Source organism: Microplitis mediator, chromosome 5 (genome assembly GCF_029852145.1).
Source record: "Microplitis mediator isolate UGA2020A chromosome 5, iyMicMedi2.1, whole genome shotgun sequence".
Lineage (NCBI taxonomy): Eukaryota > Metazoa > Arthropoda > Insecta > Hymenoptera > Braconidae > Microplitis > Microplitis mediator.
This window is the reverse complement of record NC_079973.1, coordinates 2832864-2852186: the sequence shown is the minus strand read 5'-3', so window position 1 is coordinate 2852186 and position 19323 is coordinate 2832864. Positions and strand designations below refer to the sequence as shown.

Below are 19323 nucleotides of genomic sequence, written 5' to 3'. Positions count from 1 at the left end.
AAAAATTTTGAAATTAATACGTGCAATTTTTTTTTTAATTTTATTTTTAAAATTATTTACTCTATTTATTTATAATTTGAAATTTGTCTGACGTCTGCCACATTCACATTCATATTAATTTTATATATATTTAATTATCACATGAAATGAGTGTGAATGTAGCAGACATCAGACAAATTTAAAATTATTAATTAACAGAGTAAATAATTGATAAAATAAAATTTTGAAAAAATGCGCATTTAAAAAATTTTGAAATTAATAAGTGCATTTTTTTTAAATTCTTTACTCTATTTATTTATAATTTTAAATTTGTCTGATGTCTGCTACATTCGCACTCATAAAATTAATTTGAAAATTTATGTTTAAATAATTAAATATAAATGTAAGTAATTATTATTTATAAAAAATGTAATAGCGCGCAAGTTATAAAATTCAAAAATTTTATTGACGCCATCTGCTCTAGAAACTCAGATGTAAATTCAGTTTGTCGTTTTATCTTCAGTCAATATTTTTTTAGTCAAATGGAGTTTTATAATTCAGTCAAAGAGTAAAAAGTGTCAGCACCAGCTGGACCCAGACCTACGTTAATGGGCCCGATGGGCATGGCGTTTTGATCTTGCTCTAGTGTCCTAGGTCTTCGTCTTGTGTCTAGTGTCGTTACATGTCGACTTGATTGCATAGAATCGACTTGTTTGCGAATCATTGAATAACGTATGTAAATTTTAGTGCTATAACGTATACATATATAAATATATATATTTTTTTATTTTTTAAGTGCAATCAAATGTCTTATATTTCATCTGTTATCATGACACAATTAAATGATATTGTAAATACAGTATAGAAAATATACAAAAATGTTGTGAAACTCGAAATATCATTTCTTTATATATATTTTCATCACGGCTAGATTATGGAGGTATTTATATTTTAATTAGTAATTATTATTATTATTTATTTATTTAATTACTTATTTTTGTTAAATATAATTATTGGAGGTACAGAATTTATGATATAGATTTTATTATAATGACAATATTTAATAGGAGCATAACGGGTGTAAAAAGAAAAAAATGGATCAGTCTAAGGATAAAATTCCATCACGACGCAAACGCAATCTAATGCGAAATTTCATGCATCGTGATATTGGAATTGGTACCAAAGGTAGTGCCAGTACTAAATCATTTGAATTTCTTGCTGAAACAAATTTAGTTCTTAAAGACCATGAGGAAATGGTAAAATATTTTAATCCATATTTATCATGACTCATTAAGTAAATGATAAAAACATTAATATCATATTTATATTTAAAGAAATGCAGTATTCCTGGATCACCACGAGCAACTTTTCTTATGGTCTTCAGTCCAGACGGGTATGATATTTTATTTTATATATTAATCCCAATCTTTTGAACATGGCTTGTTTGTGTTCATGAATTTTTAAATATTCTACTATAAATACATGCCTCCAAATGTTCATTAAAATGTCCATTGAAAAAGGGATTTTCGAGACTGGCAACAACTCTATTGCTTGTTAGGAGTCCAAAGAAGATCTACGATTTTTCTTTACAGAATGACATAGTTACCCATATTACAATCTTTTAAATTCTTGAGGCTCGGCTCTCAAGGTCGATAGGTGCTAGTGTCTTTCTACGTATGTGTCTTGCTGCAGATACTTGTGACCAGATTTAAATTGCAAGTCATACAATATATTCGTGCCAGATTATAACTCAACTCTAGAGAAAGACTACAGTTGAAAATAGTTGCTCATGGCTTGCTCAAGACTCAAAATTGACCTTGAGTTGAGCAGATCTTGAGCAAGCCATGCGTTACTACCTACTGTAAGTTGCTGGTGCAAGAAATGCATCAGACACGTTCCAGATTTATCTTTAATATTCTAGCGTACACGGAAAAAAATATATTGTGACCAGCGCGATATAGTATACTGAGTGTCACGATACTCTGTTAGCTATTCGGAGGTTAGTGTCCGTATTGTTACGAATAGTGCTGACAGGAATACGGATCGTCAATGGGACTAGAATGGATCGTGACGATACGCAAATCACTATCCAGTAGATCGTGCCAATCACAATATTTTTTTCTCCGTGTACGATACCATGAACAAGACATACACAAATCTTGACATAGATTTCTTGATACACGATCTTGCGAAAGACACATACGTAGAAACAGACACCAGCAGCTAGGGGTCTTGCTCAAACACATGTCTAGGGTAAATGACCAGCGGACACTAATGACCCATGTTCAAAGCTACGGGTGCTGAAAACAGGGACATGGGATTAGGGTTAAATAAAAATATATTTCATCAGTCAGCTAAATGATAAATAAATAAATTTGATTATTTTACAGAACAAAAGTTGCATCAACACACGGAAATCACAACGTCTGTATAACAGATCTAACGACGGGAAAAAATATAAAAACATTGACAGGCCACCCACGGACACCCTGGTGTATAGCATTTCATCCTTCAAGTGAATTAGTTGCGACAGGATGTCTCGCAGGACAAGTGAGAGTATGGGATCTGCACGGTGGCAGTGAAGTTTGGACATCTTCCCACCCAGCAGTGATAGCGTCATTAGCTTTTCATCCATCAGAGCGGCTGTTAATAATAGCAACTCACAATCAAATTCATTTCTGGGACTGGCGTCATTCCAAACCGTTTGCTGTCGCGTCAACACGAAGTGATAAGGAGAAAGTACGTTTCGTTGCATTTGATAGATTGGGAAGAAAACTAATTACCGGAATAGCGAATACTCTTCACACACAGTCGCAGTGGGATCGCGCGCCATTCGATCAAGCTTACAGACGACTACTGAGACCTGACTATCGAGCGCCATTTGAACGAACTGACCTCAGTTCATCTTTAGGTAACAACACTGAGTCATACAGAATACCTTTGGTAAATATTTGGAATAATTTAAACAATCGTCGTGTGCAAGAATTGACTCAAAATATGCACCCAATCTCCAGAACTATTGATGAAGTGTTCATGGCAACAATCAGACGAAACTCCTCCCGAGTTAATCCAGATGAGGATTATTTTACGCGTCACACCTCGCTGCGTAATTATTTAAGGGATAGATCGCTAGCAAGATCTGTGGCGAGACTTCACTCGCGGATTGACGATAATGGTAACGTTGAGTCAAACAATCGTGATAATGCATCGTCAGTCTATCAGCAAGGCAACGTGACGATTGAAGTGCGACGTAATAGTTTTTTGCCGCATAACAATGAAACATTGGGACCTCAACTAACCGCAAGACAACGTCTTCTAGCTGATCCATCATCAGGTTACGACATAAGTATACTGAGACACTTGTCAACATTTCGCACAGTACCTCAGTCAATGCTTGAAGATATTTACTATGAAATAGATCGTAATCGAAATGGATTAAGTACCGCACGTCATTATTTTTCGTTTGCTCCACGTGACGCTCGCTGGCGCGAGTTAGCCGAGGCGGGTCAACTTCCTCCCGTCCCGACTATGTCATTATCAACGTCACCGTCATCATCAAATGCTCCACCTACTCCACGACGACTAGCTGAAGATAATCGTACTGATTGTGATAGACAGTTAATTTATCTGTGGGCAGAGCTACAATTGAATCAACTGTACAGAAATCTTATTGATCAATATGAAATTCTAGTCAATGCATTCTTTGATCCATCAGCCAGCGGTCAAGATGGAGGCGATTCTATTGTCAGAAGTTTTCTTCCCGTCTTTGAACGAACAATTGCTGACAGAACGCAACGTCTGAGTTATATTTTACGTGTCAATCAGCTTCCAACTTCTTGTGATCATGTCGCCTTGGCATTTCAGCATTTACGTCGTCAACGTGCTCTTGGCAGCTTGTGGGCATTGCGTAGAGCAATACACGACACAGCTGCTAATAATTCAAATTATTTATCAAGACTACGTAGTTTACGTGTGAGATTAGAAGTACAAGCGACGGAATTGTCAAGTCAGACACGCCCTAGAATGCGTAACCAGGTATTTCGAGCAGCTCTGAACAATGAGTTGCGTGAGTTAAGAAATTTAGAGAGTCAATTTCACATGGCTAATTCTAGAATCGGCCAGCTGAGACAATTGTTCTTTCAACTATCATTAAGGCCACTGCAACCTTTCCGTTCCTCGCCTGTCAATAACGCCGAGAGGCCAATTGATTGGGAAAAACTTAATCGATTGATCGGAATACCGCCAGATGTTATTTCGCTGTACGACAGAAATTCCCGAGCTGACTGCAATTCATCACCGACATGGCAAAATAATGAATCACGTCACCCTGACAATAGCTCGTCAAGAACAGCTGGTACCTCGTCAAACAATATTCAATCTGGTAGACGTAATCCGGGTACTTCAAACAGACGTCTTTTTGAACCGAGTCCTAACAGCGACGGTGGGGACGAAGAACCGCCACGTAGAAGATTACGCAGAGATGATGATGATGATAGTACTGGACCACGTAGTGAGATAAGAAATAATGGCCATTACTCTGCGGAAGCAACAGCTGATAACTCAACGTCTAGTGAAGAAGGACAATTTACTCAAGTACCACATCCTGTCTTATCTGTATTCACTATCTCGTCACGTTCAGCCTTTCAGCCCAGTGTTCCACGTAATACCGTTCAAAATCAAAGTCAAGATACTTCCAATAATGCCCAGTCACGTCAGCCAAATGCTAATCAAGGGGCTTCACAGCCACCACCGGCTCCACCGTTGACAGCACCAGCACCAGCAGCATCATCAGCAATGACAGCATCCGCGACAGCAAATAATGAAAACTTTCGAGACGATCCTGTGTGGATGGCACTTATGATCACCGCTAGATTGCATAGTTTGCAACAAAACAATGGAGCTAATGACTCGAATAATTCTAGTACTGAAAACACTACTACCGTTCCAAGCACATCAAGATTAGGGACCAGAGAAAATGATGATAATCCTAATGATGCTCAAGAAAGTGAGCTGCTGTTAAATGAGGATGAATTTATGGAAGTAGATGACGTTGGCTTTGGTGAAGAAGACGAGGAAGAAGAAAATGATTCACGCGCTACTGAGACACGTCAAGTTGAGGAGGAAGATATTAATCAAGAGGATGTTGAAGAACCAGAGGTCGAGGAAGATGAAGAGGAGGAAGAAGAGGAAGAAGATGATGAAGATGCTGATGATAATGAAGAGGCTAGAATAAATAGTAGTTCAGCACCACCAGGAGTTGGTAAGTTTTTATTTTTTTTTAGAATATTTGTTTGCTTACAGTAAATTCATTTAATAAATTTTATTTTCCAGTTTGTTTCTCCTTAGCAGGAGTTAGTAGAGAAGAAGAAGTACAGAGTTCTAATGCTGCAGAATCCAGCAGACCGAGACTATCTCGATACTTAGCTTCCACGTCAAGAGATTCAAATAATCAGTCATCTCGTAATGTTGAAGAAGAAGAAAATACAGCAGAGCAATCGGAAATTGGTTACTGGTTACTTCAAGAGAACAGTAATCCTGATTCAAATCAAGACAATGACGCGGGAACTAGTTCAAATTCAACACCTCTACGTTGGACAAGTCGTTGGATTCGCACGGGTCCTTCCAACCGTCCAACAGAACCTGAAACCGCTAGAAATACTTCACCCCGCACTCCTCTGTCTCCATACTCAGCGACGGCAACTCGGTATGAACAGCCGCCGCTATTTCCATTCCGAAGTCTTCGTGACCAACAACGACGCGATGAAGAACAAAGAAGAAATTCAAATGAATCACGCAACACTGAAGATTCAAGCCACAGAGACTCTGTTATTAATTTACCAGCTCCACAATTAGAAACTGGTAATCACCTTTCTACATCATCAGCAGTACCACCTCAAGAATATGCGTTTTCAAATCCATCATCTCCACAATTAGATACTCCTGTAACTGTGCCAACTACTACGGAACCACTTGATAGAACTTATCCATCAACATTATCAGCTCCAGCTACTAATAGTGTGCTAGCTAGCATCAGTCTTTTATCAGATAATCTTGAGAGATCAATAGATCGTCGTTTAAGATTATTCACTCATGGTAATGCGCATACAACCACATTTAGAGAATTGGAAAATTATTCCCGTGATGTACATGAAATATGTGATATTTTACGTAACAACAACAACAACAACAACAACAACAATAATGATAATAATAATAATATTAATAATAATAATAATAATAACAGTAATAGAAATCAATCAGAATCATCATCAAGACCAACAGGATCACGGATTTATCCACAATTACCTGAACTACGACGTCATATGTATGGATATCAGCAAGAAAGATTCAAATGGACAGCATTGCTCCAGGAATTACGATCACTCCATTCTCGAAATAACGAACCACGAACTACAAATGATAATCCAGTAGCTTCAACATCACGTGATATGCATGACTCGCCTTCTGTCGAGCGATTGCGAAATTTCAAAAAAGCTTTAATACAAAATTATGAACGTCAGCATGGCGGATCATCATCATCATCAGCAGCAGGACCATCGTGGTTGTCAAATCAACGTACCACGACACAAAACGACTCAAATAGAACTAGCGGAGAGGCTACTCCAGTATTTACTCCAGAACAATACAATATGCTTGAAGAGCTGTCAAATTGTATACCACAAGAGTATGAGGCTGATAATATATTTTATCAAAATTTCCTTGATATTTTAGATGGTCGTGACTACAGACCTACTTCTAGTTCATATTCAAACTCGACCAGTGATCACACCTATTCAAATTTAACAATGAGAGACATGGACAGTTCGACAGAGTCACCGACAATGTCTAGTTTAGCGCATCGTCTTATGAGCAAATGGACTCGATTGAGCTCCAGCGCAGATCCTTCATCCTCGTTGGGTGACAACGGCTTGCCAAGTACCGAAGTTCGACGCATAACACCTGGAATCGCTGAGTACATTCGTATTAGAACTTACGCCCGTGATTACTTCGATCAAGAGGACGACATGCGGCTGCTGCGTTGCGTCCTCCGAGGATTGGACTCCAATTTGCTAACCTTCTGTAGTAACTTGACGTACTACGTACACGGCACGGCATCAAGAGGTAGAAATAATCCGCGAAATCGCTGCACAATGCTATGGATTGCATCAACGAGGCACAATTTGATGGATGCATTTGAAAAAGTCCGGACCACACTAGACAAAATAAATGAAAATGGAGCTTACGAGAGACTTTGTTACATATACGTTATCATTCGCTTAGCTTTGGAATTGATAGACGTAGTGTTAGCGCAGTCTATTGTTATGTATTCTGAATCAAGCGATATTTCACGTGCGTCAGAGCGTCGAGGTGCGAGACATGACCAAGCCTCAGCGTTAGGACCAATAGCCGACGTTTCTGTGGATGAATTTAGAAGACAAGAATTAGCACGTGGTAGTCCGAGGGCCATAAGTTTACTTGATAACGCAGAAGGTTTACCAATGCCCCGTTTGCTTATTTTAGATTATCACAGAATGGCTGGACGACTGGAAAGATTATTTCCAAACTCAGTGATCTATCAAAATCAAAATAATAATAATAATAATAACAATAATATCTTTACGCCTACACCGTCAACTTCTACTGCCAATGATTCTCCAAGACTGGGAAGAAATACGGGTACTGCATCTGAAAGCAGTACTCTGTCTGCCGAGCTGCAAAGTATCATTGAGAGGATTCAAAATAATGTTAATTCACTGTCTGGTATCGTTGATGATACTCGACTGTCTGAACCAACAAATTCTACTACCACAGCAACAAATAACAGTAGCAGTAATAATACCAGTAGTAATAATAATACGAGAGAGTACCCGAGGGTACGACATTACCCCCGACCAATGCGTCTGCCAGATGACGATATACTGAGAAGAATAAGACGTCTGAGTGCAACAATTTTACTAAATCGGGCATCATCACGGCTAAGATTTTGGCAGCCATCAACAGAGCCAACCTGGTCACCACCAATACGTCGTATCACGTCATCTCGAGACGCACCACGTCAACAATATTACAACGTACCAGTTGTGCAGGTGAACAACGTCCCTGTAAGTGACTTTAATAATTTGCCAGGTCATCGTGATAATGTACTGAGACTTCCGCCAACTTCGTATGAAACTCCGCGGCGTATAATCACGACGAGAATTCAAAGACAAAATGCCGTTCAGTCCGACTCGTCAAACTCATCATCGTCACAAAACTCTGACCACGCGGTACCTGAGTTCGCCTCACCACCAAGTGAGTCTGTAAGAGGTTTTCCGTGGGCACCGATGATTAGTCTGAATGAAATAGCACGCGCACGATTTCCAGGACTCGTTACAGCGACTGGTTTGGCTGCCGAGGCGGCTGGTGGACGTGGTGAGGGTCAAGAACCTCCATCCAATGACGATAATGATGACGTTGAAATCAGAACAGAACATGTCCCGATGTTCTTCCACGGACTGGAGTTGCAGAGCTATCGGGTCCAAGCTTGGGACTTTTCAGATGGCAAAATACCGGATATCAGAGATTGTAAGTTTGCTTTTATTTTTTTTATTCACCTCTGTTACAATTTCGGTTATTTTTTTCAGCTGAGAAAAATGTTGTTGTACGTGAGTGCAAGATTCATAATGACGCAAACATTGATATTTCATCAGACGGAAAATATTTGGCAACTTTGTTGCCATCCGGACGAATTCATATGTCAACAACAATAGGTAAATTTAAATCGTTTAATTAAGAGTATTTTCAGACAGTGTCTCCCACTTTTTAAAAATATGTAATGACAACTGTCATTCATAAAATACGTCATATTTTCACCCCCGCTTCATTATTACGGAAGTATATCCATAGAAATATTTATATATTTACAAATATGGAACGAAAGACTTTCTATTGTAACAAAAAAAAAAAAAAAAAAAATTATAAAAAACCGAGAAAAATTTGAAAAATTGTTTGATGAGCTGCGAACGTCACGTTTCGGTGACCGACCTAATGAATTTTGAAAATTTGAACTTTCGCAATTTGAACTTTGGTAAATTTGAACTTTTATGAATGAATTGATGACGATGATGATGAAAAATAAATTATTTTTGATGAAAGAAATACTAAATTATTCAAAGTTCAAATTTTCAAAGTTCATTAGATATGGAACCCACGTTTTCTTAGACCCCCATCCCCTTTTTATTAATTAATTAAAAAAAAATTACTGACTACTGTGTTCAATTAAGAGTCAAACGAAATTTGTAAAAAAAATTTCAGCTTACAAAATTTTTAAATTAAAATTATAAAATTTACATGAAGATTTTGGTGAAATTTTCCAATTTCGTTCAACTCCTAATTGATAACTAATTTTTAAAAAATTTTAATCTCAGCAAAATTGTAACCGTTGTTTTTATTCCCATTAACGCTCCAATTTTTTTTAATTAACTAATAAAACTTTAATGCGGTTGACAGTTCAAGGCCATCAAATATTTAAAAAATGTGGAGTACATCGTCTGAGAATGCCCTTAATTAAAATGTACCCAATTTAATTGTGTTAATTTGACAGGAGTCTACAGTCTCGATTGGGAGACTCTGGGCAAGCGGTTGCACTCAACAAAAGTGGATCAAACAGTAATATCTCTGTCAATATCACCAACCCACGGACATTTATTAGTTGGCCTAGCGTCTCGTCGCGTCCATGCACCCTCGAGACCCTTTCCCATGGCATTAATCTACAAGTTTATCGACCGTCCCGCGGAGGAGGATAACGCGGAAAAAGAGACGAGGACACCAGAGGCCCGCGAAGATGAAGTACTCGATCAATACATGCCATACAGTTTTGAATCTTACGTTCCCGCATTCCTACGGAATTCTCGTGCCCACTCAAATCGCTACTCCGGGCGTACCGACGAAGACCAAAAAGACAGTCAGAAATCAATGGTGCTTTTGCGGGAACTCCAGCAGGTAAATCGCGAGACTGCTGGATACATGAGTTTAAATTGCATAAGATGGGTACCGCAAGCTGGTCAAGGAATTATTTATGCAACCAATACTGGTCAACTTAATATTCTTCATTGATTCCTATTTATATTTAACTACAATTACCATGATAACATTATTAATAATATAAATATTAATAAAAATAATAAATAACAGAGTAAATATAATAAAATAAATATTATAAAATAAAAAGGGAAATGTAGAAGCAGAAAATATAAATGGCAAAGCTCGGCAATTTTTTTTATAGAACAATATACTAACGACTTATGCTCATAAGTCACTATCAGATTGTGAAATTAAAATCTATTTGACTATTCATTTTTTTAGTTACATCAGTGTATTGTTTTAAACTTTTTTTGCTTTTGTTTTCTTTTTTAATCTCTTTTTCTTGTCTATTAAATCTGTAGGATATATTAAATTTTTGATAATTATTTTTTTTTAAATAAAAATTTATTTGTTATTTTCACTGCGTCATCGGAGTGGTCATTTGTGATAGTGGCATCAAGCTCATTGAATTGATTGTAAAAGAGTAACAATAAATATGTATTACTACTCTAACTTCAATTGTTATTATTCATATATATATATATATTTATATTTATTATTATTTATCAAACGTCATACAGTAGACTGTGAAATAATTCCGGTGTCTCAGGCTGTTTTAAACAGAGAGACATTTTTTCAGAGCTGGCGTCGAGATGTCCCAGATCTTGGTCAAGTATAGTTTCTATTTCGTCGTCGATGTAAATTTGATTGTCATAACTTTTAATCAAATATGACGATGAGTTTGGATCAGTTGAATTTATCGTTTCGTTTATCGTCTTTTGAATTTCGCTCTCGGTTATATAAACTGGCGGGAAAGGTTCCAGTCTCTGATCAGTCAAAGACTCAGGTTCATTTTCCCGGCATTCAAGACTGCCGTCCCCAAAGTCAACTCCTACTTCTATTCCCTCTGGCATCATATTGCGAGAGCATTTACTTAAGTGTAATTTTAAATTACCAGTCTGTGAAAACGATCGATTGCAAAAATTACAACTGTAAGGTCTCTCCCCTGTGTGACAGCGCGAGTGTCTCTGAAGTTTGTACTTTGTCGCGAATGTTTTGCCGCATTCAGTGCAAGTCAGCGGATTATTACTGTAAGGATTTACCACCGAGCTCTGGTCAGACTCTGAATGGAAGTTTAGCATGTGGGATTTTAGAGATATTTTGTAACGAAACGACTGGAGACAAGTTTCGCACCGGAATTCTTTTTTTCCTTGATGACTTTCCTGGTGTTTTCTCAGTACTTCCTGTTGATTGAATGACATCGAGCAGATCTGGAGGAAATATTTAAATAAAGCCATCATTTTTCAGAGTATTGATGTAATTTTTAAGTATAGAAATTTAATTACATTACAAATGAACGGGCGCTGGCCAGTATGAATGCGTTTGTGTCTTTCTAAGTGTGACAGGCATCGAAAACTTTTAGCGCATTGCTCGCACATGAATTTTTTTCTTACCCGGGAATTAGCAATGGGTTTCTCTATGGACATTTCATTTTCTTTTAGATGACAGAGCATATCCTGGTAATTTTTTTTAAATATCAATAATATTTAGTTTATTTAGACACTAAAATACAGCAGACGTTTGACTTTTTCTTTATTAAAAAATTATTTGAACAAATTTAAAAAAAAAAATTGTCAATCGTCTGCTGCTACTTACTGTCATAAAAAATGTATAAAATAATAAAATTACCTCTGCAAAATCAATTTCTAATGATGGAGCAGCAAGTTGCTTTTGAACATTAGCTACCATCAAGCAAAACTCATCAAAGCTGCATATTTTTTGTTCACAATCCATACAGACATACTTTGAAAATGTATCAGATATCGAAACGTTTATTATCTAGTAAATAAAAATAAATAAATCAGTATAAAATAAATAATTTTTTTGTAGAATAACAATTACCTCTTTTGGAAAATATTTATTGATAATAGAAACTAGTACTGCTCCTTTTATTTTATCTTTGAAGACGTCAGTACCTCGGGATTTTTCTTTTCCACACAGTCTACATAATTTCAAACTTATCTTGTGGATATTCATCATTTTTATAAATAAATAAATTCCACTGACAGCTAGATGACACGATATTTATTTTTTAACTCTGCTACAATTATTATGATTGTTAATTGTCAATCTGTCTCCTCTTTAACTAACAGAAACTCCGATGATCCTGAAGTTAAACAGCAGTTTTTTTTTTTCAATCAACTGTAGGTATAGTTGTACAATCGATAACTAAACAATCGATTGTGAAAACCGATTTTAAAATTTGAATTTGAAGTTCAATATAACAAAGAAAAAAAAAGTTGATTAATAAAAAGCTAAAAAATAATTTAAAAAATTATAATAACGGCGCCAAAATAAAGTAAAATCGTTTTTAACTCGAATTAAAATGGAAGGAATTTAATAAATAAAAAGAAAAATATAACTGGTAATGTTTTATTAAAAAATTTTATTTTATGGTCATTAATTTAATTATAATCTATATTATTAAGAGATTAAGGAAAATTTTGTTACTGCCATATCTATATGATAGAATCAGTTAATGTTATTGTGATTGGTATCATTAGATAATAGGTCTTGACTTGAATTTGTGCCTTGTCATAGTTTAAACTCTTTTTAATTGCTAAGTTTTGAGATAAATAAATTTATCTATATTATTCAAATTACATTTAAATTACGCGAGAAAAAGGCGATCGTATTTATTTTCTTTAAATAAATTAATACTTTAATTATTCTGTCACTAAATATGACTGAATGTCATTTTATACTCCCTTTTAGTTTTCGGAAGCTTCTTAAAGCCAAAAAAGAGTGCATAGAAAAAAAAAGGATTAATTGCCATAAAAAATCTTTACTCGCCTAAAGAAAATTTTTACTTTTGCATTGTGAATTGAAAACAAAAATTAATTTAGAACTAGAAAAAATTACTCGGTGCAAGGAATTACATCTTGATCAAAAAAATATTTCCTCGCCCCAAAACAATTTTTGTTTTTAATTCATAATGCATAAAATTTTTAGCGGCAAAAAATCCTTTATTTCTGCGTATCTTATAAATTTAGTAGCGATATTTGGGCAGTCACGTAGTGACTGCAGGTTGCTATTATTATTAAATTACTAAATAAACTAGACTAAACCAATTTAAAAGTAAACTGTCGTTATATAATAAATTATTTTATTAAAAAAAAATTATATAGAAGAATCGATTATTTGGGAGCAACGTTTAAGTTGTACAACCGATCAAAAATCAATTGTAACAATCGAATATTTTGGTAGAGCACTCGGCGCGTTACCGAATTGGTCTGGGTTCGATTCCCAGTTCGGGCTATCTATATTTTTCTCAATTTATCTATAAATTGTCTTATTAAGAAGGTTATTTGCATGTTTGCATGTTTAGGTTTCCACTATATAAAAATGGTTTTGGACAAGTTTGTGTCGCTGGTCCCTTTTTTTATTGCATGTCATTTTTTTCTATGAAAACACTACCATAATATCGTGTGTGTCTGTAACATTTCAGAGCGATGGTTGATCGTTCCGTGATTTTCAATACCGATAGTAGTAAACAGTTCTCCAATTTTGTTACATCTGTTAGATGCCGTTACTTTAGTATTCAAAACTTTCATATAATTCTTAAGGAGGTATGGGAGTTAAGTCGATATAATGAGATCAATTTACAATTTTTAGGATCGAAAGAAATATATTTATTACGTGTTGCGTTAAAATTTCAGAGACCTAGGGTTCATAGTTTATTTATAAAATAATATTAAAAATAGGTCATTTAACATTGTAATGGCATACCAGATCTCACACCTACTCTTGTTTCAATAAATTTCATGATGAAAAAATAATGAGAAAGCTTTGAAAAACTCATTGTAAAGAAAAAAAAAATTTGCAAAAATTATTGAAAAAATAAAATTAAGTTGAGGGTACTTAGTTATACTTTGTAGATGTACTTTCAGAAAACTTGTTACGTTTTCTGAAAGTACAGTCTCGAGCAAAATAAATCCTTCTCAAGACACGTACTACAGTATAGCTATATATATGCATTGTGAGATGAAACTCACTGAGCGGACTGTACGTCCTATACTTCCTTAAGTAAGTCATTTATCTAAATGTTTTTGATTTTAGTATCGATATTTACTGCGGAAACAAGAACTAGAATTTTACGAGTGTGCCTAACAATTACTTAAAGTCTATTTAAAAACAATTTACTGGTGTAAGTTCATTTTATTTAATTTTTATAATAATTTATATTCCATATATGAGTGTGAATGCAGCAGAGATCAGACAAATTTAAAATTATTAATAAATCGACTAAATAATTAATAAAATTAAATTTGAAAAAATGCGCATTTACAAAATTTAAAAATTAATAACTGCATTTTTTATAATTATTGTTTTTTTAATTATATACTCTATTTATTTAAAATTTTAAATTTGTCGGATGTCTGTTACATTCACACTCATATTCCATATTTCATTTCAAAAATTTTTGACATTGATAATATTTTATTGAATGTCTATATTTTTTGCTGTACTAATTTACTTTGATGTAGTTGCTTAAATAATTAATTTTTTTATTAATAAGAAATAAAAAAAAATAAAATTGATAATTTGATACAGTTGGACGTAAACCTTGACCGTGCGCGTGCAAATGCTTAGCGAAGCTGAATGGAACTATTAGCACTCTATACATATATTGTTATATACAAATTAAAAGCTGAGCAGTTAAAAATAAATTGTAGTTCAGGATCGATTAATAAAATTCATAGTTCATTATACATAAAATTCGTTAACAATTAATTTTTGTTCTATAACTAATTTATTTAGTATTTTTTAATTTATTATTTTGAATTTTAAAAATTCTTTACCAACAGACGGCGTTGATTATGGCTCGAGATGCTACCAACCTACAAGACGGTTGAAAACAAAATCCCGGTTGGATTCTAGAGAATTTGGGGTTTATTTCTTTAGGTTTGCGTTTTCGATGAACTAAGGACAAAATTCGGTCCCATCTAAAAGCATTGAGTGTTATACCCCTGGAGTACAGTAGTCTCAGTCTCATATAATACCTTGAGTTGCTTCAGACAGTGTTGGCATTTTATTGTTGTTTTGTAGCAACCACATTTTTTTTTTCCGAAATTAAAAAAATTCGAGTTATCAAATGGATTTTATTCCTCGTTCGATTTTTTTGGCGCCTAAAACAAAGGTAAAGTTTAAAAAATAATTTTGATAACCAAAAGTAGCATAAGTTCAGTATCTAATACATAATAATAACCTTAATATTAATTACAGATAGACCAAGAAAAGGATACACCCCCTTCCTTGGATCGCAAAGAATTCTGGAATCGGACTTATCCACGTATTCCGGTATTGGTTGATGAAATTAAAAAAACAGATGATTTAATGCAGAAGATAAAAACCAGAAACGCTGAGTTGTCCGCCGAATTAAGAATTTTAAGAACAAAAAAGTCAAAAATATTATTAAGAAAATTGGAGATCATAAAATATAGGGATCGTTGGTTTGAACGGATAAGTATTGATCCCCAGGTCCAGCGTATGATGACTTCAGTATATACTGATTGCTAAAAAATTGTTTACGTTGAAAAACAACGATGAAGATATGAAGAAGTCGCTAGAATATTATTGTTCACCCGATAGAAAATCACTTTGTAGTTTACTGTATGATTGATTTGTACTTTTTATATGTGATGGTAACTAAAAATTGGTCAATGTATTTATTTTTAGGATGAATAAAAAATAAATGTTAAATTATTTTTATTTTGTTTGAAAACAAATTTACAAAACGTTTCCCTTTCATAAACTTAAAAAAATTTAATTTAATTAATTAATTAATTTTTTTTCTATTAATAATAGAATAATTAATTAATTTTTTTTATTGCTTATATTTTTTTATTATGTGCCTATTAGTATTTTCCTGAGCCTATCTGGCTATATAAGCGCTGTTGCCACATCACACTACTGTTTTGGTACATCTTTAAAATTTTTACAAAGTTTCAAGCTTTGATAAATTATATTTCAGAAACGACGTGGCCAAAAATTTTTTTTTTTTTGTGCTTTGTAATGTCAGTTTCGATAACATATAAAAGTTTTAGAAAAGATCCTACACGGAAAAAAATAAATAGAAAGAAAATCGTCGATAGAAAAGATATGGAGGGTAGAGGTACCTCTACCCTCCATAGTAAAGAAATTTTGAGTAGAGTTGAGTATTCGCGGGTGAAATAGCATGGAGACATGGAGAGTAATGCTAGGAGGGGGTAAAAATATTCCATCATCTAGCCACGCTGGCACGCTGCTCAGTAACTTCTTAGCCAGCATAAATTTCTAGCATCTTCGAGTAGTGGTCAGCACATTGTCTCTATTTCCTACAATTAGTTCAATCTATTTTTTTATACAAAATAATTCATCACAATGTCTTTGGTTCGTTATTTTCATCTTTTGGAACCTTTTATATTGGTAAAGTATAAAAAATATTAATTTTAGAACCAAAACTAGTTCTAGTATACAAATTATGTCAAATATAACCTTAAGGTTTATTTACAGGTATTGCAAAGAGCGATTCGAAACCTTCAGAATTCCACGTCTACTGATGAAGGTTGTGAAGGAGTTGCGAACATTATATATTCAGATATAAAATTACACTCCGATGATATTGCACAACTTAATTCAACCTTGGAGGAAATGATTAACAAGGAGATCGAGCTGAATAAAGAGTTGAAGGAGCTATCCAAAGAATACGAAAGATTGAAATCACGAAAATGTGTATCTAAATATCAATTGGGCACTCTTCTTCATAAAATAGAAAGTGAAGAGGAAAATAAACGCATTATGACTTGCGAAAATACTGAAATCGGTAGAAAATTCCTGGCATTAAGAGAACAAAACTCAAGTTTATTTAATGAGATGATAAATTTAAGCCCTCAAGAGTTAAAGACAATGATTATAAATGAAAGAATCAGGCGGCTAAGTTATGAAGATATGTAGATTGCTACTTGGCTGGGTGACCACTTAGCCAAGCGTCGGGTTCGGACGAAGGTCTCCTGACCTTTAGGCGCGGGATGAAGATCCTGTGACTGGTAAAATGTGAATTTTATTGATCACTGGAGCATCACTCAAACCGAACTATACTGGTTAGGGTTTTCTCTGTGGTTTTCGTACGCCACTGCACCTCCACCGCAAAGTGAGGTAATGGAGCATCACCATAATTGATGCAGTACAGTATAAAAACACAAGTCGGGCCACAATCGCAAAAATAAAGAGAGAAAAAGCTTAGGGCCTTAAAGGTAAAAACATTGTAAAAAAAACTGTAGAAGCTGTAAAATTAAAGCACTCTACCAATATAAATGATAGAAATTAATATTATTAATATAAATGTAATTATTTTTGTATTACACTATACTATTTCTTTAGATTTAAATAATCTGATTGGATTTCCAATTGTAATATTATTATAAAACATATTGTAATATTATGCAAATATATAAAAACATAGATTTGTAATATTATTGTAAGATATGTTTGTTTTATTTTATTTATTTATTTAGCAATAAACCCAACAGCCGTAGTTATTCCTTTTTTCTTTAAAATATTCGATTGTTACAATCGATTTTTGATCGGTTGTACAACTTAAACGTTGCTCCCAAATAATCGATTCTTCTATATAATTTTTTTTTGATAAAATAATTTATTATACAACGACAGTTTACTTTTAAATTGGTTTAGTCTAATTTATTTAGTAATTTAATAATAAGAGCAACCTGCAGTCACTACGTGACTGCCCAAATATCGCTAGTAAATTTATAAAATACGCAGAAATAAAGGATTTTTTGCCGCTAAAAATTTTAATTTGCCGTAAATTCGAATCTAGTTTTTTTATTTTTCACGACAGGCAGCACTGATTTAAATTCAAATTTTTGTTTACAATTTGAAATTTCCCGCCAGAGATGTCGTTTTTATCATCACAACGGAGAATGGGTAGAAAACTACTGCAGCGACGTCAGCAATTTATTTTTAAATGGGAAATTTGTTAAGCGGTTTCAATTTTTTCATACAGGTGGCGCCACTTGAAAGTAAAACCAACATTGCGCAATTAGCGCGGTATGTTAAAACTTTTTTAAATTCAAAAGTCTTAATATTTCGTAACCGTATATTGTATGAAATAAAACTCCGATTGAAACCGCTCAGATTCGATTCTCCGATTGAAATCCGATAGACTTTTAATCGGAATTCATTGGTTTCAATCGGCCCTTCTCCTAAACTCCGTCATCAGAATTCCATGAAATGTCCCTTTAAATTTAAGCCCTAATGATGACGAAAGATTTTAGAAATATATTAGTGCAGTTCGTCATCCAAGATGGAAGGCAAGCCACAACAATCGGTGAGTAAATTTTGCGCATATTTTTATTTTTTTAACTTCCCGCTAAGAAAATCGGGAAGTTATTGTTTTCACCCCGATTTGCGAAAATTGAAATTTCATCAGATGTCGACGTTCTGAGGTCCTAGGAAGCTATTCTGACTATTTTTAGAATAATGTCCGAGTGTCTGTATGTATGTATGTGTGTGTGTGTGTGACCGGCTTATAACTTTTTAATTAATGAACCGATTTGGATGGTTAAGGCGGCAATCGAAAGAGCTTGTTGGCCATCAAATTTTCTGAAAATTTCAGATCATTTGATCAAGTAGATTCGAAAATATTGGCGAATTACGGGAAAAAAATTTTTTTTTTTTTTAGTTTTTTATTGATTTCTCAGAAACGACTCGAATGATCGACTTCAAAATCTAATCAGCTCTAGAACTCAATAAAACGCGCCGATTGCCGACTCAACCATCAAAATCGGTTCATTCGTTCGTGAGATATCGTGGGCAAAAGAAATGCCAAAAACGGTTTTTTGCGAATATCTTTGAAACGACTTAACCAAACAATTTCAAAATTTGATCAGCTCTAGAACTCAATAAAACACGTCGATTGCCGCCTCAACCATTGAAATCGGTCGACTCGAACTTTGTGTTGAAATTTTAACACAAATAGTCTGTGTTGAAAAATAACACAAATATTGTGTGGACCGTTTTAAATTAAAAAAAAATTATTCACCCCGCGAAAACTCCAAATTTAATCCGCATTCACTCCGCGAATTTTTTACAATGTATTATAGTGCAGACAAATTTAATTATTCATTACATCGGAGTACCCCGTTTTGCCCCCCCCCCTCCTCCTTCCCCTAAGTAATACTTTATTTTTATAATTTTAGAGTTTCAAAGAGCAATGTTGCA

General features: G+C 34.3%; 4 protein-coding genes across 5 annotated transcripts; 3 read left to right on the top strand and 1 right to left on the bottom strand.

Moving 5' to 3' along the window:
* Positions 1 to 567: 567 nt before the first annotated feature.
* Positions 568 to 10121, top strand: LOC130667536 (uncharacterized). Of its 2 annotated transcripts, XM_057469178.1 has the most exons (8): positions 568 to 711; positions 776 to 919; positions 1047 to 1235; positions 1314 to 1372; positions 2370 to 5239; positions 5311 to 8544; positions 8604 to 8729; positions 9563 to 10121. In XM_057469178.1, the coding sequence occupies exons 2-8, from the start codon at positions 914 to 916 to the stop codon at positions 10072 to 10074; spliced, it is 6996 nt and encodes a 2331-aa protein (XP_057325161.1). In that variant the 5' UTR covers positions 568 to 711; positions 776 to 913; the 3' UTR covers positions 10075 to 10121. The 2 variants fall into 2 exon arrangements, with proteins under 2 accessions (XP_057325161.1, XP_057325160.1); XM_057469177.1 differs by having other exon boundaries at positions 615 to 919.
* A 1-nt stretch (position 10122) lies between these two features.
* Positions 10123 to 12214, bottom strand: LOC130667537 (zinc finger protein 561-like). Its single transcript, XM_057469180.1, has 4 exons — positions 11944 to 12214; positions 11731 to 11880; positions 11388 to 11558; positions 10123 to 11312 (listed from the first exon to the last, which is right to left on the bottom strand). The coding sequence occupies exons 1-4, from the start codon at positions 12079 to 12081 to the stop codon at positions 10608 to 10610; spliced, it is 1164 nt and encodes a 387-aa protein (XP_057325163.1). The 5' UTR covers positions 12082 to 12214; the 3' UTR covers positions 10123 to 10607.
* A 2837-nt stretch (positions 12215 to 15051) lies between these two features.
* Positions 15052 to 15807, top strand: LOC130667945 (uncharacterized). The gene is made up of 2 exons (XM_057469883.1): positions 15052 to 15241; positions 15328 to 15807. Exons 1-2 carry the CDS (start codon positions 15197 to 15199, stop codon positions 15619 to 15621), a joined length of 339 nt encoding a protein of 112 aa, XP_057325866.1. The 5' UTR covers positions 15052 to 15196; the 3' UTR covers positions 15622 to 15807.
* A 217-nt stretch (positions 15808 to 16024) lies between these two features.
* LOC130667933 (uncharacterized) lies at positions 16025 to 17555 on the top strand. The gene is made up of 2 exons (XM_057469871.1): positions 16025 to 16509; positions 16597 to 17555. The coding sequence occupies exons 1-2, from the start codon at positions 16465 to 16467 to the stop codon at positions 17035 to 17037; spliced, it is 486 nt and encodes a 161-aa protein (XP_057325854.1). The 5' UTR covers positions 16025 to 16464; the 3' UTR covers positions 17038 to 17555.
* The last annotated feature ends 1768 nt before the right edge of the window (positions 17556 to 19323 follow it).